Source organism: Papilio xuthus, unplaced genomic scaffold, assembly GCF_000836235.2.
Source record: "Papilio xuthus unplaced genomic scaffold, Pxut_1.1 DF828142.1, whole genome shotgun sequence".
Lineage (NCBI taxonomy): Eukaryota > Metazoa > Arthropoda > Insecta > Lepidoptera > Papilionidae > Papilio > Papilio xuthus.
In genome coordinates, this window is record NW_013530507.1 from 280,005 (window position 1) to 306,386 (window position 26,382).

Consider the following 26,382-nt stretch of genomic DNA (forward strand, 5'->3'; position numbering starts at 1 on the left):
TTCTCATACCATGTAATATTCATATATACTTCAAACATGTGAAATAAAATCACATCTAACGAGTTAGGACATCGGAAACCCTTTTAGCATACAAAGCGCAAGGGCTTTACCCCGGGGGTCCAAAAACTAAAGGGGACCTAGCTTAGGGTTGACCCCTTTACGATCTTTTTAATATCCCGCTGAGAAAATTGAAAATTGACAAAAAAAAAGAAATCACGCGACATCAACATAGAAATTACACCCAACTGCAATGTTCTATATCAAACAGACTAACCGTGGGTTTCTGATATTAAAATCTCTGTATAAAACATATCGTCATCCCTGTCTTTCATCTTTGGTATAACAGCTATGACAATATGCTTTAAACGGAGATATGGGTCTCAGAAACCTACGGTTATAAGAGTTATGCTACCAACATTATAACATAGTGGTTCTAAGTGTCAAATATTTAACACCTTCAAAGCTAAGATACATCTTACGAGAAATCGTACGTATGTCAAAACCCCTTTACTATTTATGTCTTTATATGCAAATATATTTACGTAACAAAAGTGCTATAATTCACATAAAACGAATTAGTCATAAAAAAGTAGGTAATCATCAAATGTAAATGGTAACAACAAAGTGCATGAGTCATCATGCTGACCGGGTCAAGGTACGTGATTCCATGGTGACATCCGAAACCGCCCCGCCCTCAACATTTGTCATTTACGTACTAATTGACAAACAGTACAGCGAAATAATCTATTTATATATATTTAATACTGTCGTCCGCGACTTGTCCGCGCGAAATTAAAAAAAAAACTTAATAAGTACCTGAGATACTTTCTTACAAACATCCATCTATTCATTCATATAAACTTTCGCATTTAAAATATTACTATGATAAAAAGATATCTACTAAAAGTTGAGAAGGACATTTATAGAATAGTTTCAAAGTCTGAAAAAGTGAAGAAATTAGTTTTGAACCTACTAAAGTAATTAATTTCTTATCTTGACTTCTCGGCTTTAAAAAAATACTTTGTCTAAAAAACTCAAAAAATGTTAATAAATAATAAATATTACATGTTTTATTATCTGTTTAAAATAAATAATAAAAGTAAAAAATACAATTTAATTTTATAAATAATTCAAAATATTTTCTATTTTAAAATGATTTGTAAATCCATCATTCACTAAGTGATTTCTTGACACTTATTTAGTATGCGATTTTTTATATTTAAAATATTTCTGTTAGCTGCAGCGAGACATAATAAGAAATCTGAATAAATAATAAAACACATCTAAAACCACTTTAACATGACCTCTCTTATCAAAGGTCACGGCTTCCTTGAGAAAGTGTCGTTATATTATAAACTAACTGAAGGCACTTTCACAAAAATGACAGCAACAAATCTATCACTATGACTACGTTATTGAATGTCAACAGGAAAACAAAAACATTGCCATCTCTATCATTCTGTTGAATAAAAGGGAGATAAATATATTTTCGTATAAAAATGTTTTGGGAGATACTAAAACAACTACTTAATAGAAATGTTTTATTTGCAACATCGCCATGAAACAAACATAGACAACAGTCTAAAATAGCGCATAGACTAATCTTACTTTTCAATTCGATGTGAACGAAGTCGAAGGCGAAAGCTAGTAATATTGAAGTCGATGCACAAGTTTTCATATACGTCTTTACTCATACTAAGATTATATCAATCGAATTTAATATTAATCAGCAATAACGTAATAAATGATGACGTCTGTAAAGCGTATTGCATAGTAAGCGAAAACAAACGATGATTCAAATCTTTGACTATACAGAAACGGACTAGACAACGAGTCGCTATTGTACTGAATAAAAACGGAGTCAATTGCTATATACACATAAATATGCATATTCTAACACTAATGTAAAATTTAAACGTTTTTTTGAAAGAAATACTGTCTCGAAAACTTACACGCTAACAACCAAAGAAGCAAGTTTAGATAGTCGTCAGTTTCTATGTGACGCAGGGAAATGCGCGTTTAACATATCCTGTCTCTTAAAAGTTAAATATTCAAATGTTACCTTCCATTTTTTTATATCCGCACTTTGTATGACGCAAACGTTACAATGATATGCATCTATGATTAATTCACATTTCTGAAAGGTCAAAGGGTGACAAGTTCGTATCGAATGACACAAATTCGATCTTTTATTTCTCTGACACAAATAATGCATAATAGTTGCACCCGTTTTTACTGCCAAAAACAATATTTAAAAACATATATTAATGCTTCATTTTTATGTTTCAATTCACAGAATCAAACATTGGTTTTAGAGAGCTAATATCAGTTAAATCCGATAGTATAACTTAAAAATCTTACGGAGTATTTCATCAGATGTTAATAAAAGCAATCATTTGAATAACACAGTAAATACATAATATAAACAATATTGCAACGAGTACAGCCCCGAGGTTACAAAAACATTTCCCTCAACGAAATCAAAGGGAATTCTGAATAAAGCATTCCTCTACAGTGCAAGCTTTATTGGGGAGGTAATAAAAATATATGCCACCAGCAAACCGTGAATGTCGCCCATTTCTAAATTGCCTAAAACCGTAACGACCTCGAACAAATTCATACAGTGACGTGTTTTCGTCAATTTGAATAGGTAAGATTTCATTAAATTTAAATAACAGTCAATGAACGTCGTCACTTTTATAGAAAGTCGTTATTTCAATTGTTGAATGAGTTCAGTTATAAAATCAGCCGAGTCTTTACAATCTGTCTAGACAAGTTACGGAATGGCGATGTACACGATTTTCCAGTGACATGTATAAAATTAATAAAAAAACTCGTAACTATCGGCCTGTGAATGTAAGAGAGCGTGTTGTGTGGTATGAACGTTATATTTTATGTGTTGATCTTCAGCTGTCATTATCGTGGCGGCTTTGAACCCGATGCTTTGATGTAATTACAAAATATACGAATAGTTGCTATTAAATCCATATGTTACAACCGGCGCTGCGCGGCGTGTTAACTGCACATGAATGTTAACATCAAAATAAATAAAATTATAAAAAAGGACTTATATAAGCTTATAGTCTATATTAGTAGGAATCTAGATCAAGCTAGATGGTTACTGCTGTTAGAAAATCCTGCACATTTTGACAAAGTTAGAAAGCGAACAAACACTAATTTATAGCCAAAACACGAGTTTTGAAAGGGGAAAAGATAATAGCTTTCCACAGTGTGTTTTAAAGAATTAAAAAAGTATCACAGTAAATTATGATTATATATAGCTAACCCGTAAAAAAATTGATATAAATATTATTAAAAACGATAATTTTGTTCGAAAGATTTGTTTTAGCAAAAAAGTTACGCTTTGAATTTGCAAGGAAGCGCTTGTTGCGATACTATCGCCACTAGATGGCGTTAGCTTACTGAAAGTGCAACAATACAAGCGAATAAAAATGCATTGGAATCTCTTAACATACGTTTACGCTTTATAATTTAAATCTAGATTTTATTTTATATCTTATTAAACAGTAAATTCGGAATATATTTTCTTAAAAAAACAAATTTCAGTAAATATTCAGCCGATATATCGACCTACTCATTACCAACTTTTATTAATTTTAAATGTAAACTACTTATATCATATGTTTTCTTTATTTTAACCTTGGGCTATGTTTATTTTTATTTGCTTTATTTATTTATTAATTTGATAATTCTTTAAATTCGTAGTGGATTTCGTTATTTACGATATTGCGAATTAGTCGTCGTAATGTTTTAGTAATAGCGTTTTGTTGCTAGGCGTGGGGCGCCATCTGCCGGCCCGCATACATCGCTCACCTGAGTCCAGATCAGGTGGGTTGTTACGTTAAACTTTTTAATATACGCATTTTAACGCACGCAACTGCGCAACCGTCGATATATTTTTTTTTTATAAAAAAAACGCAAAGCGACAAGCGGGTCAGCTGATTTTATAACCACTGCAACATAGTAATAATTAAAAATATAAACTTTAGTAGACTTTTTGATTATCGTAATTTTTTTTTGTTATCAATATTTTATGAAACCGTGTGAAGTCGTGCGCGTCACTAACCTTTAATAGTCAATCTTCATATTTTATTTATATTTTTTATCTAAACATGTCACAACTTGTTGTAGCTATGATCGACAAACTGTCTACATTTTACGAAAAAGTCTCTTTGGCGAGGATCCAAAATTAATAGCGTATCAGTTGTGTACACCAATAGTTTCTCACTTCACTTATCATCAAGCTTATTGTAGGTTCCAATGGTTTTCGAATTAATAGTGAACATTAGGTATACAAATTTTAAAGACTTTCGTGAGTTTAGCCAAATTCTTAGGCCTTGTCCGTTATGGATTTCCATTTGAGAAGGCCCAGCATCAATATTAATTTTATTGAAAATAAGAAGGAACATATTTAACTTCGAATCCACAATGTTACTAAAAACCGGACAATATAACAACTTAGTCAAGCGGTTGTGAAGACACGACAGAATCGATAGCACCACTTTGGTGGTTTGGATAATAACAAATTCTGCAATTTCCGAAGTTAGTTAAAAAAAAGTTAGTTTTTTATACGTTGATATTGAATATACCTGTACAACTAAACTCAAACCTTATTTACGCATGATTATTATAATTTGATAAAAACTCAATTAATTGTAAACATTAAACAATATGACAATTAGGAACTACTCAACATTAGTAATAAATAGTTGATGAAATGATTGATACATGTTCGGCATAGAATTCGACAAATGTGCGGTTGTTTGTACGTTGTCGTCTAAATATCGAAGCACATACAGATATAATGCGTGCGCTCGCGATGTGTGCGCGCACGCGAGTGAGCGCGCGGGGCGGCGGGTGCGAGGGGGGGCAGGGGCGCGTGCCGCGGGGTGCGGGCGGCGCGGGCGGCGGGGCGAACAGCTGAGCGGGTATATTGACAGCACTCGGCACGTTGCCGCCGCGCTAGTACATCCCCTGCCGTCGCGGAGTGCGCACGTAGCCGCCGTTAATGCAACCGCCGCTGCGCTCGCCGTGCGGTCCCGTCCCGCTGAAATTATGACTTTTGGACCGTTCTCAGGCGAAGAAGGCAGCGCCAGATCACTCGTTCCGGAGCGGGTGTTGAGGATAGTGTCCAGGTACTGGGAGGTCGCCGGCAGTGTGCCCGCCGCCAGGCCCCGGTCCTCGTCTCCACACGAGCTGCTCCTCATCTCCCCATTCGGACTCTTATAAAAACTTAAACCTAAAAATAATAAACTTTGAAAAATTTTTTGCGAACATCAGTCGCTAGTGTTAAGTGCAATACGTGAACTGTGTTTTGTGTTTAGTTTCTGGGGATTTTATTTTTTTTTATTTGGATAAACGCAAAATGGTGCCCCAGCAAGTTTCTGAAGTGAGGTCTTTGACGCCCACGTCGAGCGGCGTACCGGTGTTCGGTTCGCAACTGGTCGACAAGAATTCTTCTACACCATATACTGATGCCACTCAGGTGAGTGAAAACTTTATCAAAGTGATCTAAAGTGAAAGAAAAAAATTAAAGTGAAATTTAAAAAAATAATAAAAAATTAACAGACGTTTAAAATAATGCTCATTCATAAATTACTTTAAATTAAAATATTTTCCTTAAAAATATCGGATTAGGTGCAGAATAATAATTCAAGATCAAAAAAAGCGCGCACAAAAAATAATTTTACATTTAAAAATGTTTTAGGATTATAAAATTCAAATTGATTTGTGTAAAATAAAAAATAAATACACATTTAAAAAAGATTTATGCATTTAAAAATGTAAATAGCAAACAAAAAAATTATTTCTTATTTTAAAAATCTTTTATTACTTAAAAATTCCAAAAATAAATTAAGAAAATATTCCAGTTTAAACTAGTTTAACACTTTAAAAATTCAACATAAAAACTTTTTATTAGTGGATTACAAAACTACCGACAGAAGTTACCGTCAAAACTAAGTTATAAAAAATAGGAAGTTTTTATAATTAACTATGAAGGATACAGAGTTAAAAAGTAAAGTCCCAAAAACTTCAGTAGACACGTCTTGATCAAATTAACTGCGGAACTTGCTTTCAATTTCGTAACTTCATCAAACTCTCAACTTCGCTATAAAATAATTAAAATTTCGACACAAGTTAATAATCAAAGATGAGTTTCGAATTTAAACTTCAAAAAGAAATTAAGACTGAATTTAAATTAAAATAAACTTTCAAAAGTGTTAGTAATAAAAATAATGCGTAGATTTGTGAGGATCGCATTTATAAGAACACGCCGTTCGCTTCAGTTGTTTTGTAAACATGTTTTTAGTTGCGGCGACGTATCTAAAAATTGATAAGTAGATAGATACGCAAAAACAAAATGACGTTATTTTAAAAACACAAAAATATGATTTACTCCGCTCAAGTGATAAACATAATATTTATCTTTTTAAAAAAAGTTAATTTTTAAATAGCGTTTAAACGACCCTTTTTTAATCTGCATAAATTGGTATTAACGTTCAGTGCACACGCACAATTAAAAATTTACCTTTGTAATTAAAAAGGAAAAAATTATATTTATTCAGTGAGGTAAATGTCGTATTAAAATCGGTAGGTAGGTAATGGTCGGTAAAAAGGGTTGGAGCATTATCGTTCAGATAATCTTAATAAACATCCATTGGGCGGCGCGGCGCGGTGAGGCGCGGTGAGGCGGTTACACAGCCAGAAATTCAATTCGCTAAACGGCTTACTAACGAGGAATAATGATGTTGTAGCATGCGATCCAGTGGGGACGGAACCACTGGAATTATAACAGAATCCCACTTACACACCGGGATCAAGGCCCTTACTATCTATCCATTTTCTAAGAAAACATTACTAAAAATCGCTATAAAGTTATATATTTTTAAAATTTGTATTTCTTTTTTCAAAAAATTAAAATAGATTGTATTTTAAAAATGGCTAATTCATTTTAAATTTAAAATCACATTTTCTTTTTTAAAATCAAAATTACCTTTATAAATTAAGCTATCAAAAATAAAACATTTTTTATTTTAAAATCGAAAATTCTTTTTATTATTAATTTTAAATACATTTAAAATGAATTTAATAGACGATAGGTAATTTCCTTACAATTTGAAATTATATTCAATATCAAAAAATATTGTGCAATTTTGAAACGAGTGCTTCTAATCACGTAGTCAATTCTCAGTTCTCTGTATTTTTAGTATTCGAGAACATCACGTGCCTTTGCTTCTATAAATTAAAATTAATAGCTAATAAAAAACCTAAATTGTATGTGTTAGAAATTTTTATGAAATTGTCAACAGAATTCGATTGAAAGTAATCGTGTGATAGGAAATGATACGAAAACGTCACTGATAATAAACAACACAATCGGGCAAATGTCGCGGCGAACATTCGGCCACCGGTGCAACGACACCAGATAGCATTCTTCTTTTTTAATTTTCGCATCAAATATACTATATCGTACGATAGCGTTAAAATGAAGCTATAGCAGTCAAAACAATCGATATAATAAAAAAAATGGAGTCAAGATATTTATGTTGTGCCAAGGATCGAGCGAAATGTTCGTAAAATGCGCCGGCGCAGCGCAGAGTGCATTAACATTTCAATGTCAACTCGTAATATTTTTAGTCATCCTCTTGCGTGTGTGTGTGTATGGCCTTTCTCGAGCGCGATTACTCGTACGTACGCTATGGCCGTGTGATGGCTCGCTACTAGGAAATTGTAATCACGGGGCATTAGCGTCGCTCATTTCTACGGAATATTCAGGAAAATCGTTTTCGGCTATCGCGTCGAATTGTCGCACGATATTGCCCCATCGTTGCAATCTTTTGAAACGATCCTGCAACACCAGGAAGCGATCAATTAGTTCAATCATTGCTTAGTGAAACACTTTAACAATGACTTAAGGTTTACTACAGTCACGAGATGATAACAGACAAAAAAATTATAATTGTAAATTATTTTAATTGAATGTCGATTGTAAAATAGTTTTCCGTTAAATAAGAAATACTTGACGATTTTACTTGGACGTAAATAAATGCGTTTCTATATTATTATAATGGTTGGTATGAGACGAGGTGAGTCGCGTCGGCTGCGGGTTTTTATTGCTTGTTTTAGGAGGCGGCAGCGCAGCACGTATCGCGGGTTCGAGGCGACAACTCCGCCAAGGTTGCGGGCGCCTCTGTTTCCTTTTATTGCTACAATTGTGATTGTCCATTCTCCAAACCGATTGTTAGATTATACGATTGGGACTGAAAAACTCGCTCCGTCCGACTTTTTAATTTACTTTAAGCATTTGCTAGAAATAAAAGGCGTCCTATAAGAGCACCGCTAACTTTTTCCTTCGTGCTTATCTAATATAAACTTGAGTCGCGTTCTCCTACAACATCCAATCACGAAATACTCCCTCTGGTATTTAAGGAGTGCTTATCTTGTTTTGTTTTTACTTATTATTTTGATATTAAACGTTAAGAAATCAACTTTTATATTTAAGTGGTTAGGATTATTTAGTGTTTTGATATCATGTTAACGGAGTTGAATAACAAAATAAATAGCTCGTAAAGATGGTCCTTTGAAATCAATTTCGTATAAAATCTTTCCGTGTTTAAGTTTATCGTTTTAAAGTAAACAAATTTATGTACCCTAAAGTACGATGAGCAGTGCGCAGTGTGCAGTGAGCAGTGCGCAGTTGTGTGCAAATCAAGGTTTGATTGTAAAATACATGTCGACTACGGCGAATGCAATTTGCTGTTGTGGGTGGTGTTTTAATGGCAACATTATGTTAGGGAACGGTGATTGTTGCTCAAGAGAATTGCCTCGCTTCGACTCGCTTTGCCTCGACTCGCTCTTTATACAAATCTTGCTTACACTCGACTCGACTCGACTCGACTCGAGCTTTTTGTATTCCAAAATTAAAACAAAATAAACTGACCAATTACGATACACATAAAGTATAAAGAATAATTGGGTTAATAGTTTCAATTTAAAATAGTCGTATAATATGATTTTATTTTAATTACGTTGATTGTAGTTAAAAATACTATTATTTTCGGCCAGTGTTTAACAAAGTCGATGGATGTAAGACAAGTCTGCAACTTGGAGAGATTCTATCAGTAACGTGTACAAAAACTCTCGCAAACAACAATAAATTTGCTGCAACGATGCAACAGCAAAATTGAAACGAAATATCAGCATAAAATTTATAGCCTGCATGTTCATTTTAATAACTACCCTTAGTGTAGATTTAGTCTCAGAAATCTACATTAAATGTAACAATTTAACAACTCAGTTATTTATTAAAAAGCTACTTTCCAAGGATTTATGATAATTATTTTTCTTAAAAACAAAATATAAACAAGTCATTATTTCAAAGTAATCTGTAAAAGATTACAATATCTTAGAAGCTTTCAGAAACTAATTAAACTAAAGTAAACATTCTCAAATGATTGAACTAATTTGGGGAATTTATAAATTTACTTTGATTCAAATCTATTTCTCGATTAGCAACGCTTTTCGTGAATTTAATAGGACTCAATAAAGATATTTTGTTTTAAAAATTGATATTATAACGTAATATTACTTGTACTTTTCGATGCAAGTGATGTAAAGAGTTACATCTCTATGTTAAGAGTTATAACTTTTTTCTACTGTTTATATAGTCAATGGATTGTGCGTACACAAATAGTTGTATTAAAAGTTTTGCTTACAGTTTTGGTTAACCTGAAAACTTTCGCAAACAGATCGTTCTTAATCCGAGCTGACTTGATTAGGTGTTCACAAGTGCCAACTTTATCACTCAACTTTGATTGGAAAGTGATGAAGTCACCGTAAAACTAACAATATCGCTCTTTTCCTATTATACCTAAATATAGTTTCTTACGAATGAATAAGCATTGTTGATTTTTTATTGGTCTTATAAATAGATTTGTTTGTTACATTTAAGTGAATGCCAATCACTAGATTTAGTAAAATGAGGAAGGATAGGTTTATGCAAGAAGTGAAACTAAGTTGTTATACCAAAATCCAAAGTTAAATAGTCATTCAAAATTAAATTATTTTTATTTAGTAACATTCGTTATCGAATTGGTATAATTTCCAAAGGGACTATCTCTAAGTTGTAGTAATTCTCGTTTATCCAAACCCGATAGAGGAATCGTTTCGCTTTGTTTAATTCAGCATCGAACCGAAAGTCATAAAGTTTACGACCGCTCCTCGAACTGCACGGCCGCTTTCCAAAAAGAAATCTCCAACACATCCAAGCTCTGAATCTTTATAGCCTTTCTTATCAGTTCCTTGCCTTGATGGTGGAATTTATTCATTTATACGATGCAACAGCAACGCAATTATAATAAAATTAACAAATATATATATTGTGTATAGTTCGATCGAAAATATTACATCCAAATGGCTCTCAGAGTTCCTAACCATAGATTTTTGTTACTAAAAAAATGAAAAAAATAGAAAAATAAACAATATTATATTCTAAAAATCACTCGATAGTTGAGAATTTTATTCTTGTTCCGTTTATGCAACGTCTAGACATTAACATCTAAGCTTTAAGGTCTTAATGTAAACTTAATCGAATAACTGTGTTCAAGTTAACGACATCGCAGTTATCGTCCGTATCAATGCATACCTAAGGAAACGTTCAATTTTAACATTAAAATAAACTTGAATTTGATCACCTGCCAAGATATTATTATCTAGACTAGACTGAAGTCGTGAATCAATTTTTTTGTCTAACACAAAAGTTACACGATAAATGCCTGTGTTATTGCTATAATTTATGTTTTCATGAGATTTCAAATAATATACTTCGTACTCCAACATAGCTCTTAATGTTACTAAATTATTAGCTATAAAAGTAACTGATCCTTTTTTATACAAACGCTTTTTTAAAAGTCAAACTAGAACTAGCATAGTCACTGTTGAAATGTCTCTCATGGAATAGAAAAAAAAACTATGAGAAATTATTATGGAGTTTTTACCTCTTTTAATTTTATGCAATCCTGGTACTTCCCCAAATGAATTTCAATTTCCGGTATTACTAATTAACTGGCTTAATACGTAATTTTGGTTTATCAAACTGTTTTAAATGATAATAACAAATTTAACTGAATTAACGTAGCAACAAATTTAATTTTGCCTAATAATGTATGTTATGTTATTATTATGTTCCGCTATTAAGTAAAGTAAAGTAAAGCTAAGTCGATCGTACAGTATCGGCAATGACCTTTACAATTTACTTTTATTTGGTTCAATTGAAACCGGTTTGTAGGAACTGGTTTATGCGCGGCGCACTCGCCGTACCAGTTTGCTGTAGGTAGGCATCGCTAGCTGTAGATATTCGCTAGCCGTGGATAGCTGTAGCTATTGGTAATGTCGCTCGGTGACATATGACGCGCTCTATCATACATAAACTTGTTTTGTTTCACATATGATATACATATTGGTCAATATCAAGTTCAATGATTTTTCTTTAAGCTTTTTAAAGTGTTTATAAAACCAGCAATTTATATATAGTTTTTTAACATACTTAAAAAGGAGGAGGTTCTCGGAGATTTATTCAATTTAGGTGATACATTTTTATTCGAAAGTTGGAAATTTAGCACAGATGTAGAACATAGTCTAGCTACTTATAAGATTTTTTTAATTCCGCGTAGTAAAGTCGTGGGCAACAGCTAGTTAACATAAGTAGTTAAAAGAGATATTTGTTTCCCTTTTCTTTAATACCTTTAACATGTCCTATCTGTATTGATTTTCTCTTTCCTAAGTCTATAATTACATTTAGTGCTATGGTGTCATAATCTGGTGTGCAACTCGCAGCCATTGTAAATTGTCACGCGGCGGAGTGTCTAGCATTTACAACTTGTGTAATGCTGTTAACATACAGACAATCTTCTCTTATACTATTTAACTACGATAGTACGCAAAAACTACATATAATATTATTAATATTATAAATGCGAATGTTTGGATGGATGTTTGTCAGAATTTATCTCCTGAATTTGGGATACATGTAGAACAGCCTGGCAGCATACATAAGCTACTTATAGTTTATTTTTATTCCGCGTGAACGGAGTCACGGGCAACAGTTAGTATTTGATCATTTCAAATGATCGACTAAAAGCTATTCAAGTGATAGTTGACTTGTTTTTAGAAAAAGAACAGATGTTAGCAATTAACTTAGTATTATTTTTTATATATTTCTGGTTAAGTAAACAAAAATCACATTTTACTTTATTAAACTTTATGACTAACTTGTCTAAACACAATCAAGTAATCAATAAAGTAGTAAATATAATTGTGTAATGTGCCCTCACCCTAAGCCCTCGTAATACGGAGGGCAAACATGTAATTTTACTCCCTCCGGCCGGAGATTCTCTTCAGGAAATTGGGCAAGGGATCGACATTCGATTCCCTATAGTTGCTAGCAGAATATTACTTCGACTAAGTGATATCACACAAAGTATTTAGAATTCTTAATTAACTTTAAAATGATCTAAGGGTATTTGACATTATCTCCCGAAACATAATTTTAACTAATTTAGTTTCTGGAGAGAGCTCCATTATTTTTGTGTGAAAAATAGTTTTTTGTTTTTTTTTTCGAGATTGTAAACGTATTTTATCTAGATTTTAAATTATAACTCAATTAATTTGCTAAAATTACTCTAATTAAGTCATTTTGGCTAGAACAGACCTTGGATGTAACGCGGTCGACAGTTGCTATACCTAAGTATTGCTCAAAAGCCTAGACTTGTCAGAAGCAGTTGCGTGGATAAATGAAATTAACTATATTTTCTAGTGCAAATTGTGTACGTTTGTGTAAACATAGTCGTTATGTATTCCGTAGTTGTAAATGGCCGCGGGAACGAGGCTAATGTATTCAATTTATTTAAATATGAACTGTCTTATATGAGGCACAGTGGTTAACAGTGTGGCTTTGTAATTTTGGTCATTGAGTTCGAAATATGTTAACTATATTATATCTTTGTAACTGCTAATAGTAGCGATTTTGTTCATCTAAAATTTACAAATTTTCTTTATTAGTTTGGTTTAAAACATTTTTTTTAATTTATTATTCCAAATTACTTTATTTTATATAGGTATATCTAGTTATTGAATTTTCTAGTAATATTAATGTTTAATCTGAAAGCAATATAGTGTCAACATTTAGTTATCTTGCTTCAATAGTTTTGTTTATTTCAGTCAGTTAAACGTTAACTAAAAATGATGAATGTGTTCTATGCTATATTATTTAGCGCTGTTGTATGATATAGCTGACGTCAGCAAAGCTACAACACCGATAGAATACTCTGCAAATTAATCACATAAACTCCCCTCGCGAAAGCGGAATTCAAAATTCTCTTTTAACGAACTCAACTAAGTGAAAATCAGTTAACGTACCGCTAAGGGAATGTTAGGTCTTTTAGAATGTTACTGATGAGTTTACACGTAATTACGGTTATGTTTTTAAACCTGATTTAGTGACGTGTTCTTCATTTAACAGATTATTATTTTGATTATTTGATTGCAGATTAGAAAGTATCACGTTATATACTGCATAGCAACGAAAAAACATTACGAGTCTTTACCAATTAGTTTAAAAATGGAACATGAAACGGTTAATAAACATCCCACACGTTGCCTACAGAAATACAACAAAACTAATCGATTCCATTCACTAAAAAAATAAATAAAGCAAGCTATAGACAATATTGTTCCAGGTAGATTAGTCTACCTGTAGGGGACTGGGGAGGATTACACAAATTTCGTAATGGGAGGAGCTTTTGCTACAGAGTTTTTGCGAGGATTATGTTGCGCGTAATTTCATGTTGAATAAAAATCCCAATTTATCAAAGTAGACCCGAGCGATTAACATAGCGCCGCTGCGAGATTATGAACTTTCTGAATATTATCTTAACGTTGTTATGTCCTTTATCCTAATACCTTATTATAAAATATAAGCTCTCACATCTTTTATATTTATTGGGGAAAAACATCACAAATTTGTAACACTATAGACGAGAATATGTTGAATATTTCCGAAATTGTAATTCTAAATTCAAACTAAAATTACCAATTTTTTTTAATCGTTTATTAGACGTTTAAAAATGGAATTCTTTATTCAAATTCAAAAAATGTTTTATTTCTTTTTTTATTTAAAAATATAAAAGTCAATTGAAATAAAATATTGAAACGTATTTTCATTAATTTTAAATAAAAATGAATTTATTTACTAAAATGTATTATAATTTAATTAAGAAATTAGGAAATATGAATAAAATTAAAATGATTTTGTACAATTTTGTTACATTTATATTTATAAAAATCAGTCAGCATTGAATAATTTAATAACAATTTAATCGTACAGTTTAGTTAATTGGGGCAAGTGATTTAACAATCATCTCACACACGGAATATATGTTTGTAGATAACATATTGTATCAATACTAACTTAATAATAAACCCGCTTATTAATATCTTATAGGAAATTTACCTTGACCTAATTTTTAATATTTCCCTTAATTTCTAAAAACCCAATGACAGCAAATAAAAAGTCTGACAATAAAAATTTGTTTCGCCCGCTTAAAAGTACATCGAATTACGTTTGCGAGATAATAGCGATCACCATTGCGGTTTTTGGTTTGTTTACTTTTTTAATGCTATCACTTAACCAGCATTGGATAATACAATTGTCGATATATTGATTACGCTACATTTAAATAAATTCGTATAGTAAGTACAATACTCTGTTTTTTTATTAATTAATTTCTATATTTTAAAATAGTAATAAAAAGCGTGACCATTTACAATTAACGATGACGTCAGCCGATATAAGGAAGATATTTGCTCAAGTATGAAACAATTGTTTGACCTTGAACTTTTCGACTTCGATAGTCGATTGGAAAAACGTCGTGAGGCGTTTCTAATTCAGCGGCAGGCTACCAGTTCGAGTGCCAGTTCGTGATATAAACATATTAAGGTGAGTTTTCAACAAATCCGTCGGTAGTAACAGACGATTGGATTATCTACGGACTCCCAAACTTAGATCCGTTCCCACGTTACGTGTCTGCGCTATACGTCGGAGCCCATTGTTTCTGTTTAATCGAATTTTGATCAAGTTCAAAAGAATTTAAAGCCAACTCGGGTTACAGATAAATAACACGCGATATACAAAGAAATCGGCTTCTAAGAGAAACTGTTTAAGATATTTGTGTATACGTATATATCAAAGTAATTAATGTTTATAAAGACGAGATTGATTTAGATTTCAATAAGACATTTTGTATATAATTACATATTCAGAGGGCGCTCGTGTTCAATTTGCGTTCTGTTAATGTTGGGGACGTCAGGACGTCTTTAAATATTAACAATTATTTCAAACAATCCGTTTGATTACAGAAGCACAATTATTCTCACTTAATTAAGAAAATGTTCACCTCCCCCTTTCCCGCTTTTCCAACCTTTTCATAAATGTAAGCTAATTACAGAAGGAGCATTAAACTTATTGCTAAGATATCTTTGAAGTGTTGCGATGTCTTCGTCGCTTTACAAAATGCCGCTCCGAGTAACTCCGCAGTCCGGCAAAGTTATAATTCGGAGCTCGCTAACTTCGCTTTGTAAGTTAACAGTAAAAGCATTTTATATTTTCGGTAATGAACGTTTTCGTTTTAACTCACTTAGTAACGACATTGACCTGGTTTTTATCGCAAACTCGTATTAAATTTTTTATTAATTAAAAATAACTTTTAATTCTCAAGAAGTGACAAATGTTTCGAAATGGAATGAATTTAATTGCAATTTCGAAGTGATTTTAAAAAGATAATACGAATACGTTCCCGGGAGTGCGGAATGCTTGGAGTTATGTAGATCACTCCATGTTGACGATTTATGAAGAAAGCCGGGAGAAATATGGCTTCGTCGCGACACAAAACTTTTTTTACTGCTTCCCCCCTTTCGATGAAAGATAAATTTGCAAATAGAGCACGGAAGACCAACCCGACGCCAGAATTTATATCAGACTGTATTCAAATGTAAATATTTCCTCGTAAAACTTGTTTTTCCTCGAATACCTCGAGGAGATAAATTAATATTAAAATTTTACTAAGATTTAATTGCGTCAACATTTCACCGATATACCTACGTTATTTAACATTTCAAACACCAACAGTAAAATAGACAAAATAAACATCATTAGCCAGAGTTTAAACTAATTATACAATTCTTTGCCAAAGATACAGCGCTACAGCAAGACATTAACGTAGGTACAAACTTATATAAATTAAAACTTGTAACTATCATTAATACAAACAACTCAAACATACATAAATCTAGGAGATTGTTTCAAATAAATATTCACTACGAAATCTAGCATTTATTTTTATTTATTTGTTTTAACAAAAAAATAAGCATCATTAACGTGTTTTAAAATATCAAAGAAATAGATTTACCAAAAATAATAACAGATGGCGTTGTATATCTTAAGGGGAAATTGGGGAAAAAAGGTTAAAGTGAAGGTAATTCGTTGTTGTATCAGAAGCGAGTGGTTGCAGGCGGTAATGTTGGGGCAATATTTGCCCGGCGCTCCCCCGGGCCGGCGGACGTCCGCCGAACAAACATTGTCTCTGCTCTTTGAATGCGTTCCGAACGGAGACGTCCCGCGGGAGTCCGCACTAATAGTGCTAAGAATACACGATCCTGTTTTACTGTTTGTCCGACATTGATATGCAGCTGGGGGGCGGCGGCGGGGGGGGGGGAACAATTACAATATACAACTAACAACCTTATACATCTGACATATCTAAAGTTTAAGTCACAAATGAATTGATTTATAAAGGAAATAAAAACGCGAGTACCGCTGTATTATAATCGCAAATTGTATAAAAAAAAAACGTATGCGATGTGAATTGACACTAACGATTGTATCGATGTCAGTTCTCTGATGCGTTTTGTAATTAATTCATACAAACTGACAACTTGTCTGTTTCGTAATTGGATGTACAATCGCGCACGAAATGAGTTGCGAGAATTGAGACACTTTGGTTTGTTAGCTCACTGTTTTTGCACTGAAAGAGTTAGGTAGATGTAATTTATTTTCAATTTATTATTTTTTGACGTACTTAGTCCAATGGCGACCCAAAGTGGGTCCGGCCTCCGGTACAAGAGACCGTCACCGCCGCGTACCCTCCATCCATTCGACTGTTTGAAGACAGATAGCTCCGTGGTGTCTTCCAGTGGTATTGGTAGCTTTGATTTCTCCCATAATTATCTGACATAATTTACAATGTACCAGCGCACAAGATAGATTTAAATAATGTTGAGTTTTAAAACGTCATCCATTAATAAATAAATGGACGTAAAACGCACTCGCATTTCGAGCACTCGAGTTGCTGCGAGCTATGAGCTACTTCGTTTTTATGAAGCGCACGCGAACTATAAATTCAACATTTACACCGTACGTCCGAAACATTGCCACTTACCACTTTGTCCAATGCAGCCAAGATGCAAATAAATGGATACGGCTTTTGTATATTTAAACGACTCTCAAAGTTATGCTATTCATGAATCACTTTCGAACAATTATTACAATGCTATAAAGTTTAAAGTTCCGACACAATTTAATACTATAGTATGTAAAAACTCTTTTTTCTAAACCTTTGTTACTAGCAGGAAAAACGAATGCAAAAATGTAAAGTAATTAAACTGTTTGAAATAAATCATAGTACTTGACATCTCCACGATTCATGTTACATTTTTAATTTATCTATGTCTATATTTTATCTTGTTTTCTCGTTTGCTTGTTTCCTGACTTTAGTCACGCCACTGATAAGCGTAATCATTATTGATTGTAATAAATTACATAACTAATTGTATTGTAATAGCTGTTTACTTCGATAAGTAAATTTGTTTACGTTTTTAGTGGTAATTATCAGTAATTATGCTAATGCGAATTTGTTCAGCTCGAAGCTGCTCAGACTCGTAGAGTCGTACGATTGACGCGAGCCCATCGACTCGCTAATGCTTCTCATTTCCCGAACACCGGCTTTCGGAATAAGAAAAGTTCCGACATCCTCTTCGACGAGGAAATGAAAGAAAGAGGCCGTACGCTCCGATGCGAACCCAAACTTAATACCTCTCATCCGGTAGCCGAAAGTTCGAATTAACTGGAATTCAAAGAGGGACACGACCATCTGTTTGCTACCCCAAGGAATCCTGCGACTAATTTCAACTTAGAGAAACTCTTTACGACAAAATAAGTCTATTGTGAATACTTGTTAATTTGATCCCTCTTACCTTTTCGTCTTTGAATGTTAATGAATTTAATTTGTATTCGCTAAACAGACGGAATTGAGGTGTCGTTCGTGCGGGGAATGAATGGACGCGAACGAGGAATGAAACGAAGGTGAATCCGAGTCAGCGCTAGCGTCGCGTCGCGTCGCGTCGTCGTCGCGTCGTCGTCGCCCTCCAGTCTAATGTCGTCATTAAAGTAATTGTTTCGCACTACAACGATCTCATTGATGGCAACAATTTTTTTGCTTGTATTCGATTTGATTTCCCCTTTGTTGCGTCGCTCGCGTTACCTCATCGTACAATTTACTTACGAGACATCTATGATTTCTTTATTACGGCCCCTTTATCCTTTTCTTCGTTGGCCGCTTCGACAGATTTCCTTTGCCTTCCTGCCGTATCGTTCTCGAGATATTGAATTTTGAGCACAAAATCCTTTTTTTATCTGCCACGTTAATGGCGTATACATTTTTTTTAATACGAAGCAGTTTAGCGCGAGCGCCTATTTCGCAAATTGACATTTAAGGCGGCACCGCTTATATTTCGTCGGAAATTCGTTTAGAGATTAAAAGGGATCCCGTTGGAATATTTTAAAGCACGCTCGGAAACATGAGCCGCATTTTGTGGAGAAAAGAAACTTCGTTCCAGGCGAGTTGGTGTACGATGGAGCTGTTAGGGTAATGTGTTTATAATTGCGTGGTGAGTGCGGGCTCACGACGTCAGCAGTGAGGAGAGTAGCGAGGTCGTGGCAGACGCTCATCGCCCAGCAATTGCCGTCGCGATAACAAAAGAGACCGGCCGTGGACTTGGCAAAGAATGAAGCATCTCTCCGCGCCGCTGACGCCATACCGGCCGGTTGGAACCTTATGAAATTTCTATTCGCTGTGTAATGGCCATTATGTTTGTAATTAAATCCCTGAGCGAGTGTTAAACGGTCGGAGAGGGGCGTGCAATAAACGGGGCGAGTGCGTTCCCATGCACACGGGAGACGGCCGCTGCCACATTTAGCCCCGTTACGACAAATATAGTGCGCATCGCATTGCAATTAACCGAGTAATACATGGAAAATTACTGTAGTGTGTACAGAGCGACATTTTTTGTTCCCATGCGCGGTGCGGCGATGGCGATGCCGAATGAAATTGTGAATTAATACGTAATGATGTCATCTACTAATCGTATCGACGAACGTTCACTTCAACTGCTGGCTGGATACTTGATAATAATACAAAGTACGCCTTTAAATCTTTGTAAATTGCTGCAAGCGACACCATTTCAACTTGATAACCGAATAGTATTATATACTAGTAATTCAATCTATAACACTTAATAGAAATAAGAGCAAAGAGCGATTTGTAGTTTCGCTGTTTTTAAATAACAATGTAATCGATAGTAAAGATGAGAAGTGCTCCATGCTGTCCGGCAGAGGCGAGGCAAGTGTCCCGCGGGAGTCCGCTATTGTCTACGAGACATCGAATTTATCAGACACTAGACACGAGCGCTGTCTCCTGTGTCCGTAACCGAAGCTTACGTTTCGCCTTTCACTAATAAAACTTTATTGCTTTCCTTTCTGCCTTTTAAAGTTATTTCTTTAAGAGGACAAATATTATTTTAAATTTCAAGTTCTTTTTAAACATTGTAGCTCAGTTTTTATGAACAAATTACCGCATCCAATATTTTAATTTTCATCGTTTTCAGTACACGAGCGGTGTGAACGATCGAATTCGATAGTACACAACGCCCACGAAAATAGAACATTTAGCTGCGAAAGCGTTGCCACGTGTCGGAGGAAACGTGTGGACTTATTGCGCACAAATACTCTACTACGCACAGAATACGGCAAATACGTTAGATTGGACACTACGTTAGCAATTCACATTCTCGATGCCGTATCCCATGACGCTCATCTTCACTACGGTTCAACGATGAAGATAGAAACGCACCATTGGACTAAATTGGAATTCAAATAACCCGCTTCAGTGTTCCAAATTAAATGTAACATCTAGACTAAAAGCATTCGTATTAGACTTATCTTACTTCAAGGCGTAGATCAGTATTCAAAAATCAAATTATATACACAGTAATTGCGGTTGTAAACATAAATAAATAAATCAAACATAATGATCAAAATGGTGTGTAATGACTGACATTTTCCTTCAACTTTATTGACTTAATTTGAAGAGAAATACAGTACTATGGTAGAGTTTGGTAAAGAATGTACTAAATCCTAAAGTATTGTTAGTGAGGCGTTATGTTCGATAAGAGATTAAAGCACTAACTAGAACCATATAAAACGTAGAATGCCACCATTCCAATTTCTCGTTATCTGGGTAAAAGATTGGTCAATATGTTACAATGAAATAGCACGATCCTGTGTCGATAACGGTGGCTAGACCGTGCCAAAACTTGGATTTATTATGCTAAAATTGGAAACCAAAAAGTTGCCGATGCATTTTCCACTGGAAAAGGTTAGAAGTGATTATCCGATAAAATACCTGCTCAGGGTGATTAAACTCAAGCATTTAACGATTATTGTTGCGACCATTTATCTTTTTATTGTGATTTTAAATTTATTTATTATTCCAGAACGATTTTATGGCGAATTAAATCCCTTCGGAGAAAATTTACGTTTAGTTTCAATTGATATTCTGAAACTCAATATTTATTGCAAACGATGAATACTTATTTAGTATTAAGTATTAAAATAATGCAATCAAATTCCTTCTTTAACTAAATAAATATTTGAAATATTAAAACATCAAAGTGTAATTCCATCTCGTACAGAAATTGTAATAACGAAAACTTGTAATTGCGCAGTTCAAACCTAATTTAGAGCTGTTTGTTCAATTATCGATATGCAAATAAATAATTAATATTGAATAAATAATGTCGTACGTGTAACTGTACAATACAAACATCGTGGTGTTACGTAGACTAACAACATTGTGTAGCACAAACTGCAGTAGCGACGCTGTGCGGTCGGCGACGAGTCACTTCACTGCATGCGCACGCGCACGCGCACCACGCCGCCGCCACCGCCGCCACCGCCGCCGCGCGGGTATATTAATAAACATCCACGTGCGATACCACTGCGCGTGGACAACTAAAGGTGTGCGCTTAGTGGACCACGAGGAGCGGACAAATTTAATATAAAATACGACACATTTATACACGCACTAAGCCGCGCACGGGTCACTTCACTCAGACTCCATTCTCTTCTATTTCCAAATTACTTCGTTGTGTTTTTTGCTATAATGACAATAGTTAGTCTAGTCTTATCGTAGGTTTTTGAAACCAAAATGTCTATCCCTGTTTTAAACAGAGATTTTACCCGCTGAAACCTACGGTTAAAGTTAAGTCAAATGACTTAACTCTAAACATTTTAGTATTTTACTTGCTTATGTATGAAGTAATGGATTATAGTAATACAATTATTTTCTAATTTACTACATCTATCTTTTTGGTATACTAAATTGTAAACCTTTAGAAAGATATAAAGCTTAGACTAATTATTTCGTTTACGTATAATTACGCTAGATGGAGCAAGGTATCAGCCGGCACAGATATCTCTCGTATGTTTGATATCGGCACGCCAGAGCTCAGTGTTATATGATATCAGTTGTATTTACTATATGTTAACATATAATATATATTTACATATATATCTACTGCAACAGTTAACATAAGGAAACGTTGATAAGGGAATGGACGAAGTGACGTTTTAAATTGGAAATTCCCGGACATATGGTAGTGATGTGCAAGTAATACTTATTTGTAAAATTATATTGTACTCATATTTAGGTTTTTAAATAATAATTTTGAAAATATTTGTATAATATGATCTAGTATGATCCTTGTTAATTTTTGGTTTAAAGCAATATAAATGTTTCTAATATTATAAATGCGAATGTTTGGAAGGATGGATATTTGTTATTGAATTTATCTCCAAAACGGCTGTATCAATAGCGGCGGTACGATTATGCTCGTTTATTAAATAATAAGGTAGGGCACTATGGGATTGACATGTCCGATATGGACAAAAATCCCCAAAAAAAAGAAAAAAACAGCTGTATGGATTTCGCTGAAATTCGGCACAGATGAACATAGTCTCAAGGAACACATATGCTTTTATTTATTTTTTTAATTCCGCGCGGAAGGAATCGCAGGCGACAGCTAGTTATGTAATAAATACCCCATCTTCGCCCAGTTGACGAGGAATGGTATAAAATGCGTGTATTTGCTAATTCAATAGTTTTTGGATGTTTAGTTCGGTTTTTTCCTTCTCATGAGTAAAATGCTTAATCTATATTTGTCATGCGAATAATTAAATGTTCATTTAATCGCAGTTCTATATTCAAATGATTTTTTTTAAAAATTTTAATTGATTTGCGTGAACATCGCATGTTCAATTATACTTTGAGTAAACAATGAACTAAACGAATGCAATACATAGAAGTACATTGTAAATATTTTTATATTTTTTAAGAGTCTTATAGGTTATAGTGTAGTGAACGCAGATAATCCACTTCTAATATACAAGATGGATAAATACACGATCAAATGACTTCTGAACTGTTTAATATTTACAGTTTGAAGATTAAACTACAAGTTCGATAATGACATAAATAAAATAACCGTTAGGTTGTTTGTTTAAAGTTTTTCATATTACTGTTATTTATAGACGATAGGCATGAGGTTAAATGTTATTTAGATATTGGAACATCTGCTTTATGGACACTGTGGCATCGACTTGAGTCAGTGTGGAGCAAACAATGTTATTATTAGATCGGACACGAGACGTTTGCTCGTGCACTGATAACTGACTACTATTGATTATAAACTCCTGACTACTGACCGACTGACTAAAGGTGACTACTTTCGAGGATGATTATTGTATATCGATTCCTGACCAAACCAGTTTCAATAATAGTTATTTTTCTACTGGTTTTCTGCTGTTTTTTTTAATGAAACCGTTGTTCTAGCTTTATGGAAAAACACTCGCGTGATAAATACGTGATTTCTATTGAGTTTATCTTACTGCCGTGTGAAAAATAATTTACCGCTTTTGAAAGTCGTTTAATTTCCTCTATCCTCCCTATTTCCTTTTACTATCTCTTAATAAATATTCATAAAGATTGTCAACGCTTCTTTCCATTTGCTTTCCAAGTCTTAATAAGTGTCTTTGTAAAGAAAATTTTCCTCTGGCTTTTCTTGAAAATTTTTTAGTTAACTTTATGATAAATAAGGGCGTATTGACTGTCTTTTAAATAATTTTCGTTGCATTATATAATGTTGCTGGAATAAAATTAGCATGCATAACTAAAATAACTGGCGACTTTAAAAATTTACAATTAAAGTGAATTTAAGTTGTTGATTTACATTTTGACGTGGCGATTAGTTATCTCGGCATAAGTAAAATATCTTGTCCCGAGACTCCAAAAGATTAAAAACTTTCCGAGCTCGACAACTTTTGAGTTTCTTCATTTTAAGTCGCGATTTAATATTCTTATGAAATTGGAATTTTCCAACTTGATTTATTAAAAAGTGTTTTAATATTTTCTATTTTAAGCTAATAGCGTTTAATATTTTACATGTTTTTTTTTTAATTTAATATTTAACGCTCCTCGCGTAGTACTGTTTTAGTATCAATAATGTTTACAGTCAATATTCTTGATTAAACCGGTTTTACATGTGCTAACATTTTTAATGTACCAAGACATAAATAGCACGTATAAAAATTAATGGAATAAAATAAATATTTATTTATTACTTGCCACTCTGTCTGTGAACAAATGTGTTGACGTAAAACAAAATAGCATAGATGTTGACAAAATTAAAGATTAACCGTCGGTTTCTAAGACCAAAATTTAAAGTATTTAAAACATATTGTTAATTCCGTTTTTGATCTCAGAAACCCATGGTAAGTAATTGATTTATTAAAAGCTTATGAAATATGGTATAGTATATAATATACATTACATAACATGTATATAGCAAAGCTAATCTAGTACAGGGTAGTTGTATAGCTCGTTAGCCGTTACCTTAGGTCTAATGAAGCGTGCTAGAAATATCTGACGCGGCTCCATTGATGTGGCAACTGATCTAGTCAATTACATTTCTCTTTACCAGATTCATTCAATAACCAGTACACCAATGTTGCAATACTAAAGTTAATTGACTGTGGTTATTTAGTCGCTTTTGTTATACAGTTGCAGAGTATTAATTCCTGGTAACTATTGCCAGTGGATTTGTCTTTCTTTTTGTTGGTATAGTATTTTAAATAGATGGTAGCTTAAATTTGACACAGATGTAGAACATAGTCTGGAAGTACACATAGAGTACCGTTTTTTTTTAATTCCGCGCAGTCGGTTGCGCGTGCGAAAGCTAGTAGACTAAAAGCGTGAATAAGCTATTGGAAAGAAAAAATATGAATGAAAAAGCATAATGGGTGGAGTATAAATTAAATCCCTTAACTTATGTTTAAACGCAAGTAAAAACGGATCGAGTTTTTTTTTAATTAACCTTCTTAGTTTAACCTTAAGATATTTAGTAATATATATGTTTTCCTCCTATTATTAGTAGACCGCTAATATATGTACATAATTGATGCTAAAACAACTAGTAACTAATCTAATTTTCGACCCCGGACCCGACGTGTCTTAGCGATTATGTCAATTTAAACTTAATGAGTGTAGCATAAGATATATTGTCGATCGATAGAGTATCATCCTGATCGTAACGACCGTTCAACCGTTTGAAATAGAATTATCCTTGAGGAATTATTAATAGTTGTACAAGTGAGTACGAGTACTTGTACAAGTACTGTCTATACTGGCTTTATGTGAGAAGATTAAATCAAGAGCTTCATATCGATTGATGGTTAACTAGCCGACACTATTTTGTGTCCAAACTCATAAGCGGACAGAGATTTCATATACTGATTATAAATGCTAAAAATATAAATTTATTTATTATTAGTTCTCGATTCTGGACATAAAATAGAATAATGTTAATCCATACTAATATTATAAAGAGGAATGATATGTTTGTTTGTATTGAATAGGCTCCGAAACTACTAGACCGAATTAAAAATTTCTTTTACTGTTGGAAAGCTACAGTATACCATTGGTTACCGGTTGACATTGGTTATATTTATTACTAGTTTTTCTTTTTTTATAATTTCCGCTATTATAAATTGAAGAATAATATTTTATGAATTTGTTAAACACAGAACACAAGAAAGTATGTCGGTAAACACTGACATACTGATGTATTTCTAAGTTAGATTTTTAACTATATAAGTAGATAGAGATAATTATAATCGCAATTATCAAAGGCTTGCAGTTTGCGGCGCTGTAGCGTGTATAGTATTTGCACATAGATAAGGGTAGCACAAGGCTGGTAGACAGCAAGGCCCAACACAAATGTTTGCTCAAACAATATTTTCTCGCGAGCCCCCACTCGATGTCGACATTACATTAAACATCGCTTTACACTGAGAAACCGCTCGCTGAATGATTGCGATAAAAGTTTATAGGCCCCCAGATAAAACTAAGTAATACTCTCCTCGCCTCGCCTCGCCTCGCCTCGCCTCGGCTCGCCTCGCCTTCTCTTCTATTACCAAATCTCCAGCGTTAACCAACATTAGTTTTAGGATCATAATCTTATATGAAATAGCTATTTCCTAATAGCCTTACTTCAATATTTGAATGTGATAATTCAAGCGTTTCATTAGCATTCATAGCTTCAGAATGGGCTTCATAAAAAAATATATAAAATATTATATGGATTAAATATTACTCACTAAGTAAACTAATATAATTTTTTTAATGAATCTGACATGATTTTCAAATCATATTAATATTATAAATGCGAATGTTTGGATGGATAGATTTATGTATATTCGAAAGTGTCTCCAGAACGGCTGAACGGATTTGGATGAAATTTGCCATACATATAAAACATGCTCTGGAAGACCACACAGGCACACAGTTATAATTTTTTTATTTCTGCGCGGACGGAGTCGCGGGTGACAGCTAGTAAATACTTTTGTAAAAACATCTG

At 33.6% G+C, this 26,382-nt stretch overlaps 1 protein-coding gene across 1 annotated transcript in view; it reads left to right on the forward strand.

Moving 5' to 3' along the window:
- Nucleotides 1–4,977: 4,977 nt before the first annotated feature.
- LOC106114278 (protein SOX-15) overlaps nt 4,978–26,382 on the forward strand; it is a 68,977-nt gene continuing 47,572 nt past the window's right edge. The window contains exon 1 of the mRNA XM_013307410.1: nt 4,978–5,506. Within this exon, the coding sequence (XP_013162864.1) occupies nt 5,387–5,506 (120 nt within the window). The 5' untranslated portion in view covers nt 4,978–5,386. The remainder of the gene's footprint in view (nt 5,507–26,382) is intronic.